Here is a 12,500-nt window from a genome sequence, read left to right on the forward strand (position 1 = left end):
GAATTCCTAACTGCAAATATGCAGACAAAACAGCATAAGCAAGGTATTGTGATTAAAAACAAGAAGACGAGGAGAAACCCAACCCAGAAAGGCTTCAGCAAAGCAACAAACAATTTCCGTCACTTTCGAAATGAATGACAACTGATCCTGTATCTCAGTAACAGCTCTAGACAGGTCGAGTAAGTAATACCACTCCGGCGGGAGAGATTTCGAAGGCACGGTGCGCTTCCAAGGACGTCTTGGGGGCCTGGGGGAGCCCCTACGAGGCACGCCAAGACCTATAAAAAAGGCCCCATTGTCTGAGAAGGCACCATAGGCTTCAGAGAGGTCAGACGACGTAGTACACCATGAAGGTAAAAAGAGGATCTTTTTAAGGCATTTTGCCACCAGTTAGTCCTCTTCTTCTTCTTCTTCTTCTTCTTCTTCTCGTTTACTGGAGGTGGTACTACCACAAGGAGAGAGTCTATCAAAATGTGCGCTATTCTTTTCAAGTTACTGGATCCGAAGAAAGTTAGATTTGAGTCACCACGAGGAGAAACGATTAACTTTTTTCACTCTATTTATCTGATATTTATATAAAAATGAACATTTCATCATTTTTTTCGAATTTGAGCACCATTTACTTTTGACTTTTTTTTGTGAGACAATTAGTCACATAGCTGTCTGAATATCTTCACTACTTTAGTACATAGCCCAAACAGACTATTTTGACGAATCGTATTATTGACGGATATCAAAATGCTATTATTATCATAATAGGTTTTGCAAATTAAGATTTAGAAGATAATTCTGTGTTTTTGCTTAACCATGAGGACCACAATTATCATCTACAAAAACGTAGCTTTATGTTCCGTAACATAAAAATAACTGAAAAAAAATGATCTATAATATAAACTAAGTATCGGAAATTACAGCATTGTGCTTGACCATCTTCATTAGAATAACAAGAAAAAAGTCCGAGGGGAAACTCTTCAAAATAGCCACCAGTGTAATGAATTTTTACAGTGTTTTCATATGCATTAAAGCACGTATACATGCGCATTTTCAGTTTCATTCATCTCAGTTGAATAGCAGTTATCAACGGCACTGCAATCTCTGAGTCAACTTTATTCATTTGTGAATGATTCTGCTATATTAGAACAACCTCAACAGCAGACAATGTGAAAATATTAAAATAAGCATCTTCTAAAGGCCGAGAGAAAGTACTATAGCTGCAGTGTCTGACGTATATCTTCTTTCACAGGTCAATATGCTGTTTCTACTGCTTGGCGTTGTTGCCTGTGCAGCGGCTGCTCCTCAGTTTGGTTCCGACAACCAACAGGTAAGAAGCATGTGTTACCCACTAAAGTACGCTAAATCTATATCTGCTACTGATTAACTGTGCTACATGAATATTTATGAAGGTTTTGCCCTTACATTAATTTTGTTTTTTATTTCAGCCCATGCCGTACAGCTTCGCTTACGGCGTGAATGCTGGAAACACAGGCGATCGCAAAGAGCACAAGGAAACCGTTTCACCCTCTGGTGTGACTGAAGGAGAGTATAGGTGGCTTCAGCCAAATGGTCTGTACAGGTACGGTAGAATATCATGTGGGTAATATTGCTTTGCAACTGCTCCACTTTCCCAAAACTATGCATGACCTATCCTATTATCAAGGAATATTTAACAGAACTCCTGTTAACTAGACTAGTTATTGATTTAGCAGGCAGAGAAAAGTATAGCTTAACCTATTATCAAAGAATATTTAACAGAAATCCTTCTGTTAACTAGACTAGTCGTTGAATTACCAGCCAGAGAGAAGTAGATTAACCTATTATCAAAGAATATTTAAAGAACTCCCTCTGTTAACTAGACTAGTCGTTGAATTACCAGGCAGAGGAAAATAGATTAACCTTTTATCAAAGAATATTTAAAGAACTCCCTCTGTTAACTAGACCAGTCGTTGAATTACCAGGTAGAGAGAAGTAGATTAACCTATTATCAAAGAATATTTAACAGAATTCCTGTTAACTAGATTAGTTGTTGGATTACTAGACAGAGAAAAGTAGATTAACCTATTATCAAACAATATTTAACAGAACTCCCTCTGTTAACTACATTAGTCATTGAATTATCAGGCAGAGAATAGTAGATTAACCTTTATTCAAAGTGACGTGACTAAATAGTAGTATATTTTTTCATCTGCAAGGTGACTCGCTATACTGTCGATAGCACATCTGGTTATCGCGCAGTCGTCAGTGAAGAACCTGCCGAGGAGGTAGCTACCTATTACACCAATAGCATTGAGGGCTCTGGATGCCAACAAGGTAGCTTCAGTAACACCAGAAATCAACAATCATTCAGTAGCTTCCAGTCTGGTAACCAGAACTTCGGGGATTTCCAAGGGATTAACAGTGCTCGAGGAGAACAACAGTCATTCAGCAGTTTCCAAGCTGGGGACCAGGGATTCGTCAACTCTCAAGGTAGGTTCAGCAGTCAAGGAAATCAACAGTCGTCCAACAACTTCCAGGGAGGAAACCAGAGATTTGGAAACAACGGCAATTCTGTATCTCAAGGTTTCAGCAGCTCACAGAATCAAAATCCAAGGCTTTGTAACTGGTTTGCAAAACCAGAATCAAGGATTTGGTATCTCTCAAAACCAGGAGTTTAGCAGTTCCCAAAGCTTTGGCAGCCAAGACTTCAGTAGGCCTCTTTCCCAAACACAAGAGTTGAGTGGTTCTCAGAACTTCCAAAATCAGGGCTTCAGCAGCATCCAAAATACACAGAATACTAGATTCACTAGCCCTCAGAGCTCCCAAAGTCAAGGACTTAATAGTGGATTTGTTGGTGAGCAGACCTTCCAGAGCCAATCAAATAACAGGGAACAGGGCTTCCAAAACAGAGGACAAACTGGAATACAGGAATTCCAGACTCAAGGATTCAGTCAACTGCAAAACTTCCAAAATCCTGACTCCAACACAAATATAAATTCTCCAAGTCAAGTGTCTTTCAGCTCTCAAAGCAACCAAGTCCAAGGCTTCAGTAACCAACCAAATCTTCAAGGACAAAACGTAAGGTTTAGCAGTTCTGAAAACTTCCAGAACCAAAACCTGAACGATCTTCAAGATTTCCAAAGCCAAGACTTCAACAGAAACCAAAATTTCCAAACCACAGGATCCATCACTCCTCAAAGGTTCTTCAACCAAGATTCCAACAGAGATTCATCATTTGCAACTGGAATAAATTCCCAGAACCAAGGTTTCAATAATGGACAGTCATTCCAAGGCCAAGATTTTACCCAGTCCCAAATATTCCAAGGACAAAGCTTTGGTGGTAATGCTCAGTCGGTAGGAGGAATCACTAGCAGTGGATTAAGATCAGGTAGCAGTGTTGACGCTTCTTCGTCCTTTTCTGGATCGAACTTTAACCAATTCTCATCCGGAGTCGTTTCTAACACCGATAACTTTGCTTCTGAATTTAACAGATTTGGCAACTCAGAATTTGAAAATAACAGCAATGAAAAGAGTATTTCTGTCGTATTAGCTAGTAACATCAATAAGTTCTAACTAACTGAGCTCGTTTCATAATGTACTATGAAGCCACTTTCATTATGATCTCTTAGTTTATTCAGTTGGAGGTTCCAGACAAAAAGGAGGTACTTGCTACTTACTGAATTGGTGTAACGAATAAAATTGAATACACTTAATAAAAAAATTATTTTCTTCTCCTGTGATAGTATCTATTTGATAAAAAGTTGTATTAGATCATTGTTACATCTACTACCATTACGAATTCGAGTTGAACTAAATTAATATTTACACTTTGTAGCTATATTTAGATGGCACAAGCTATTGACTTGAAGAGAAAGCTTTCAGAGAATAGAATTCATGATTATTCCAAAGAAATGATGTAAATGAATTTAATAAGCTAGTCCCACCTCAGAAACTGTATTGTCAAGACCTGCAGCCAGGTCGTGGCTGTTGGATTTATTAGCTTATTTCTTAATCTGGGAACTTTTCAGATACACCAACATGCTTTGATGCAATAACTTATGGGAGCTAAAGTTTTGCATCTTGAGGGTGTTGCATGACTTAGCAAGATGGATTTCAGTGGTGAGTTAGTAATACTATACAATACAATACTGCCTGACATAAGACTACATAGTAGATTCACATCAACCGTGTGTTTGATGTCTAGGCCAGTCCCAATCACAGGGCTGGAAACTCTGTCTCTCTCGAGAGTGCACAGGGGTAGGATCTATGTTCCATCTCTCCTGAGGAATACGTCTTTCAAAAGTATCCCTCAGGAGAGATGGAACATAGATCCTGCCTATGTGAGCTCTCTCGAGAGAGACTGAGAGTTTCCAGCCCTGTCATTGGCTTATGAACAGCCAATCAGGAGCGTCGTAAGGGACTGGCCTAGACATCAAATGCACAATTGATGTGAATCCACTATAGTAATGCTGATGGTTAAATTCCCTGACATCTAACACAGCTGACTCTGTCAGTGAGGATGAACCAAAGGGAGACACTGAAATGGGCTTGTCCTCTCAAGACAGTGAACTCTACAAATCAGTTCCTTTAAGCCAGAAGTTCTCATGAAAATAACAGCCAAAAATCCCAGTCATACTGCAAATGATTCAGTATATGAGAAAACTGGTAAATTTAAATGGACAACAAGGATATAGCACAGTCTTTCAATATACTGGATAACTTACTTGAAACAATGTATGGGCTTTAATAGCTGACAAGTAAAAAATGCGCCGAAGAAATAAAGTTTTCTGTACAGCCTCTATAGAGTATAATAAAGGCCAACGAAAACAGATCTATCTTTCGGTGGGCTCGGTATAATGCTGTATGAGTCGCGGCTCATGAAACTTTAGCCACGACCTGGTGGTGCCCTGGCTTATATCGTCGCCAGAAGCACGATTATGCTTAACTTTAACCTGAAATAAAATGAAAACTACTGAGGCTAGAGGGCTGCAATTTGGTAGGGTTGATGATTTGGGGGTGGATGATCAACATATCGATTTGCAGCCCTCTAGCCTCAGTAGGTTTTAAGATTTGAGGGCGGTTAGAAAGAGTGCAGACAGGATAAAGTACGGGCGGACAGACAGAGCCGGCACAATAGTTTTCTCTTACAGAAAACTGAATATGAATAGCCTGGTATGTAAAGATATTTATTAGCTCTAACTACATACGTACATCGAGTATCTGAGCTAAAGCTTCAAGGCTTCGCTTCAAGCTTCAGAACGAACCCGTTCAACCCACAAACCACTCATAGATGATACTGGGAAAGTTTAAAAGCTATCTACACCTAGTAGGTCTAGCCAGAAAGTTCACTCGAGGATATTGTTAATGGTGGTCCAATGCATATACACGAAGTACCAAAATGCATTTACCCGAAGGAAAATGTTTTTTTTTTTTTTTTTACAAACACATTCAACATTCATGCAAACAACAACTGATCTAGAACAAGACTTTGTATACTTTGAATGTCATCTTGCCCTTGCAATGAAGAATAGTACTACAGTACTTCTTCATGTTTCTGTTTAATCGTCAGTCACTAATGTGTAATGATTTGTGAATAAAATATATTGGGTTGACTATGATCATTACTTCCAAGCATTTATGGAAACCATAAGAAATGCATAGCATTTGAGTAACCATGACAGATCACTGGTAGAGGTTTCTAACCTTTGATTACCCTCTTTAGGGATTATATAGTATCTAAAGGGATAAGGAGATTATCAATCTACAGAAAACCTATGTAACTCAAGTACATACAGTCCATCAAATGCAGATTTGTATCTAGAGCCATGTCACGAACACTTACATACAGACATACATACACACACAGATTATATATATATATATATATATCTTCTTTCCCACTGTTCTCCCTACATTAAGGGTCGGTTGCCTAATGCGCCTTCTCCACTGCCTTCTCTCAAAGGCATCATCCTCCACCAAACCTCTTCTCTCCATACCTTCCTTCACTTCATCTCGCCTTCTAATTCTCTGTCTCCCCCTCGATCTTCTTTCTCTAACAGGTTTCTCCCAAGCCCTCTTCACTCTCTCCTTGACATTCATCCTCAACACATGCCCATACCATCTCAATCGTAACTTTCTTATCACCACTGTAATCCATGCTAAGCCTGCCCTTCTTATTTCATCATTTTCCAATCTCTCAAGCAGCGATATTCCCATAATCCATCTCAGCATTCTCATCTCTGTTTTCTCAAGCTTTACTTCCTCTTTTCTTGTTAGAGCCCATGTTTTTTCTGCTCCATACATTAACACTGGTCTTATCACTGCATTATATATCTTGACTTTTAGCTTGATTGGCATTTTCTTATCAAATACCACTCCAGCTACCTCTCTCCAATTCCCCCATGCGGCTTTTATCCTACTGTCAACTTCAACCTCCACATCCTCCTCCCTCTTGGCTTAAAGTAGATCCTAAGTATTGAAACTTTTCTGTCTGTTTTATAAATGAGTCTCTTCTTTCCTATATTACTATTCTGTCTCTATCTTCCATACTGCTCAGCAAAACCTCTGTTTTATTCACGTTCACCTTTAAGCCACCCCTCTATATATATATATATATATATATATATATATATATATATATATATATATATATATATATATATATATATATATATATATATATATATATATATATATATATATATATATATATATATATATATCTATATATACACACACACACACACACACACACACACACACACATATATATAATATATATTATATATATATATATATATATATATATATATATATATATATATATATATGCTGCTTATTATTCATAAGTTCTGCATATACTCTACCTACTCAATCGCCGGAAAAATACAAATAACGCAAGAACTGACATATATAAGCGTATTTAACCCAATGAACAAACAGACACAATTCCAGACAACGACTTCCAATCACAAAACTATGATTTATAAAAGAAACGTCTTAATATTATTATACGGTACCGAGCGACCAACACCACTTAGCTTGAGGTAACAGAACTAACCGAGAGTCCGAGACATAAAACAGTCGACAAGCGCACGCAGAGCTGCAAGCAGTATCGGGTGACAGATTCCCAAGTTCTTTCGAATGGCTTTGGCTTCAACCGGTCACCACTTAGCCTTTCCCCTCCTGTTTTTCGCTCCCATTAACCGGTTTTCTTGCCTTCCAAGGGCGTTCGATTGGTATAACCTGCTTGCAGGCACTTTTAGGCTGCTTGAGAGCGGAGGGGAAAGTGCTAATTCTCTGTATATAATGTGAAGCCCGCTCTGGTATCGTCAGTTGTATTTCAACGGTTGAGTCTTCTACAAGACAACGACGCAAAGATGGAGGTAATATAACGATTCATTTCTTCTTTCCAGTTTTCTTATAAAGAATGTATTGAAGCGCTACATATATCATTAGTCTTTAAGGATAGGCTCTTCGTATTACTATTCATGAAAATTTTTGTCCTTAATGAGTAATCATTTTAGTCTTACTGTAAATATATTGATGGCATTTTCAAAACTGGTCCTGTAACATAGTCTGTTCGGCCTTCTCATGGAAGGATATTGACGCTCTGTTCAATAGCTTTAGTCCTATAAGATACTCTTCTAGTATGTTCTCGTATTACAAACATATTGGTACACTATTGAGAAAATTAACCCTAGAGGATGGTATTTATTGGTATTTTATTGTAGAAATATCGACTCCATTCCTTAAATCAGCATTTCCGTTGTTCTTGTAGCAAGATATTGATAGGTACACATGGAAGTAGTCGCATGAGATAGTCTTTTTCTGTTTCTCTTTTTGTGAATATATCGATATATTACTAGCCACTCAAAATATTGCCTGTTTATGATGAAAACTGTTCGCTTACTGCTGATTTTTTTACGTTATCAAAACGACAAAAAACAAGCAGAAAGGAAGCAGTTAGGAAGCAGAAAAAAAAAAATTTCCGATGAAAAGGAAATAACTGTGGATAGTAATGTGGTTCGTGAAATGTTCAAGATTTACTACAATCTACTTTCTAATATTTGGAATATTCTTTCAAGGCGGCCATTCCTTTATTTTTGAAACATCCCGTAGTGATACGCATGCGCTCTCGTGCTCTTTTTCTCCTTTAATTTTAAAAATTACTGATGAAATGTAGTTGATATTTCACGCCCTGAATCGTCTGTTATCGTAAAATGACTTTTTTCGTACTACATGATTCACTGGTGTCAGCATTTCGCTAATTAACACAGTAAATAATGTTGATCCTGCAATCGAATATTGTTTTCAAATGGCAATACTATTGACAGATTTCCTTGCAGTTGTCAGTAGTCCTGTAGCTTACACGGTATATAGTCCTAGGCCTATTTCAAAATTTACATTGTTTCACAAAGACGTTCAAGAAAGACTTTTTTCACAGAATATAGTCTTGTTGTGCTTTTATTCAACTTTCACTGCGGTCAATTGGAAACACATTGGATAGTCAATGTTACCATTTCCTCTAACGTTAACGGAATTGTTACCTGGTCTGGCTTCTTGTAAGCGTTGGAGGCAAGACACCAGAAAGTAACCCCTTGTGACAGCACCTTAACCTTTGTCTTACGATCTCAACCTACCAAAGGCGCCCGCTATTGTACCCAAGTGCTGTGAAATAGAAAATATCTACGTTTTCCTTAACTCTGTTCACAATACATGATGGTAACCATTTGTTAATCAACTTGTTCTCAGGTTACGATGTTGATGTTGCTTATTGGAACAACGGCTTTGAGTCTAGCTACTCCTCAGTTCAACCCAGCTAGTAGTCAGGTTAGTATTACGATAAAGATAAACATATTTGTTTCTTTAAGGTTAGTTAGTACTACGACAAAGAAATTATGCATATTTCTTTGTTTAGACTCATGTCATGAAATCATTTATATGTAGTGAGATAATTTACAACAATTTCAAAGTCTTTACATAAAAATTGAGAGCTAACTAGTCTATTTTCGTTCCTCCAGCCCGTGCCATACAGCTTCGCGTATGGGGTGGGCTCACCAGAGACGGGTGACGAAAAGGAACACAAGGAGGTTCTCTCTACATCAGGCATTACCGAAGGCGAATACAGATGGCGCCAACCCAATGGACTTTTCAAGTAAGAAAATTGATGAAAATGATGTTCGTTGTCATTTTTAATAGTTTAAACTATACATCTCGATAACAGGATGATTATATCATTCAGAATTACCTCAGACATACAACTATACACATACGTTACACACAACCACTAATTGAAACTAATAGATGTGTTTTTTTTTTTTGGGGGGGGGGTGTGTGTCTAAATAGTAAAATGCAATAGGAATCATAAATTCGTAAATCCAGGAATACTTTTAATTATAATAAACAGCAACCTCATAGATGTCTAACGAATTCCTGAACTGCATCCTCAGAATAACGCGGTACACAGCCGATGGTGCAGGATATCGAGCAGCCGTTAGTGAGGAGCCAGGGGAACCGGTCGCCAATTATTATACGAATTCCTTACTGGAGGCAGGGTCCTCCCAAGGAACTTTCACTGGTCAGGGAATTCAACAGGGAGCTAGTAGATTCCAAACATTAAACCAGGGTCTCAGCAACATACAGTCTGGAAATCAAGGACTCAGCGGGCCTCAGTCTGGAAATAGAAACTTTGGCAGCTCCGTGTCCGGAAACCAGGGTTTCGTCGGACAAGACTCTGGAAATAGAGGTTTGAATAGCTTGCAGTCAGGAAATCTAGCCTCCGGCAGCTTCCAGTCAGGGAATCGAGCCTCCAGCAGCTTCCAGTCAGGAAATCGTGCCTCTGGCAGCTTCCAGTTAGGAAACCAGGCTTCAAGCAGGCCACAGGCTGGAAACACAGGATTCAGTAGCTTCCAGTCCGGAAATCGAGACTCCAGCAGTTTCCAGTCCGGAAATCGAGGCTCTGGCAACTTCCAGTCAGGAAATCAGGGTTCCAGTAGGCCACAGGTTGGAAAGACAGGATTCAGTGGGTTACAGTCCGGTAATCAAGCTTCCAGTAGTTTCCAGTCAGGGAACCGAGCTTTTGGGAGCTTCCAGTCAGGAAATCGAGGTTCCAGCAGCTTCCAGTTAGGAAACCAGGGTTCCAGCAGATCACAGACAGGAAACACCGGATTCAGTAGCTTCCAGTCCGGAAATCGAGCATCCAGCGGTTTCCAATCAGGGAACCGAGCCTCCAGCAACTTCCAGTCAGGAAACCAGGGTTCCAGCAGACCAAGGGCTGGAAACACAGGATTGAGTAGTTTCCAGTTTGGAAATCAAGCTTCAACCAGCTTCCAGTCAAGAAACCAGGGTTCCAGCAGACAACAAGGTGGAAACAGAGGATTCAGTAGCTTCCAGTCCGGAAACCAGGGTCCCAGCAGACCAAGGGCTGGAAACGCAGGATTCAGTAATTTCCAGTCCGGAAATCGAGGGTCCAGCAGCTTCCAGTTAGGAAACCAAGGTTCTAGTAGACCACAGGTTGGAAACACAGGATTTAGTAGCTTCCAGTCAGGAAATCGAGCCTCCAGCAGTTTGCAGTCTGGAAATCAGGCCTTTGGTAGCCTACAGTCAGGAAATCGAGCATCTGGCAGCTTCCAGTCAGGAAATAGAGCCTCCAGCAGCTTCCAGTCAAGAAACCAGGGTTCCATTATACCACAAGCTGGAAACAGAGCATTGAGTAGCTTCCAGTCTGGAAATCGAGCTTCAAGCAGCTTCCAGGCAGGAAACCAGGGTTCCAGCAGTTCACAGGCTGTAAACACAGGATTTAGTAGCATCCAGTCCGGAAATCGGGCCTCGAGCAGCTTCCAATCCGGAAGCCAGGTCTCCAGCAGACCACAGGCTGGAAACACAGGATTCAGTAGCTTACAGTCTAGCAATCGAGCCTCTGGCAGCTTCCAGTCAGGAAAACTGGGTTCAAGCAGACCGCAGGATGGAAACACAGGATTCAGCAGCTCTCTGTCAGGAAATCGAGCCTCCAGTAGCTTCCAGTTAGGAGACCAGGGTTCCAGTAGCTCACAGGGTATAAATAGAGGATTCAGTAGCTTCCAGTCCGGAAACCAGGGCCCCAGCAGTACGCAGACTGGAGAAATTGGATTTGGTAGCTTCCAGTCCGGCAATCGAGCCTCAAGCACAACAGACAGTTTCCAAAACCAGTTTTCTAGCAACGAACTGAGCCAGAGTCAAAACCAAGGTCTCACTGCCTTATCTGATTCCCAAAACCAAGATATCACTAACACCCAGAACTTCCCGTCTCAAAGCGCTTTCCAGTTACAGAGCCCTAGTATCCCACCAAGCTCTCAGTCACAGAGCTCCATCAGTGGGGAAAAAAAAAAAAAAAAAAAAAAAAAAAAAATTTAAAAAAAAAAAAAAAAAAAAAAAAAAATTTCCAGAGCCTAGACATCTCCGGATCACAAACCTTTTCCAGCCAAGGAAACTTTGTAGATGGCGGGGTCATTGATGGTGGTATCATTGATGGAGGGATTATAGACGGTGGTATCATTGACGGTGGTATCATTGACGATGCTTCCAGCAGCATCCTTAGTTCCAGTTTCACCCAGGTCGGTTTGGAAGAGTCCGGTGCCAGTGGGTCTTCCAGCAGCGACATCAACAGAGGAATCGCCGTCGTTTCAGTTTCGAACCAGAATCGAGCGAGCAGTTAAACGACAGCTCTTTCGTTCTTCCGTTTCATTCGATGATTCTACGTCATGAATTTACATTCTATTTTTCTAACAAAATTGATGGAGATCAATAAAATAAATTGAAAGAATATTTTCGTGTTTTTTCATCTCCTTACGTCCTTACGCAGCGATTATATTTATTGATACATTGCAGATTAAAAATAAAGGAAAGTGATCAAGTCCTGTCATTCACTGTCTGTCACTGTCTGTCACGCACAATAAGATTTCATTTATTATTATTATTATTATTATTATTATTATTATTATTATTATTATTATTATTATTATTATTATTATTATTATTACTATTGGGCACAGTTTTCCCCGTCGAAAATGAAGACAATGGTTGCAGGTCCACAATAATATAGCATGTGAGTAAATGGTCTTTAATGGATAATCAAAGCTTTCGAACCTTGTACTAGGTTCATCTTCAGTCATGTTATATCTTGACAGAAGATGAACCTAGTAGAAGGTTCGAAAGCTTTTAATAACCATTAAAGATCATTCGTTCACATGCTTTATTATTGTGGACCTGCAATCATTCTTATTATTATTACTCAAAAGATGAACCCTATCCATATGGAACAAGCCCACTACAGGGGCCACTGACTTGAAATTCAAGCTTCCAAAGAATATTGTGGTGTTCATTTGAAGGAAGTAACTGAAGGTAACAGAAAAAACGGAAACAAGAGATCTGTAATTAGAAGCCAAAAAATGAATTAACAAATCAATAAATAAATAGATAAACATCGGACTATCTTTTGATTTTAAAATGTATTCTGAAATAATTTTGGATAATGTATCACTGTATGA

At 39.4% G+C, this 12,500-nt stretch overlaps 1 protein-coding gene across 1 annotated transcript; it reads left to right on the plus strand.

Annotated features, from left to right (window-relative positions):
* Positions 1-235: 235 nt before the first annotated feature.
* On the plus strand, positions 236-11,776 carry LOC135200520 (uncharacterized PPE family protein PPE21-like). The gene is made up of 5 exons (XM_064229172.1): positions 236-353; positions 1,244-1,321; positions 1,440-1,573; positions 9,426-11,337; positions 11,394-11,776. The coding sequence occupies exons 1-5, from the start codon at positions 348-350 to the stop codon at positions 11,667-11,669; spliced, it is 2,406 nt and encodes an 801-aa protein (XP_064085242.1). The 5' UTR covers positions 236-347; the 3' UTR covers positions 11,670-11,776.
* The last annotated feature ends 724 nt before the right edge of the window (positions 11,777-12,500 follow it).

This window comes from Macrobrachium nipponense, chromosome 27 (assembly GCF_015104395.2).
Source record: "Macrobrachium nipponense isolate FS-2020 chromosome 27, ASM1510439v2, whole genome shotgun sequence".
Taxonomy (NCBI): Eukaryota; Metazoa; Arthropoda; class Malacostraca; order Decapoda; family Palaemonidae; genus Macrobrachium; species Macrobrachium nipponense.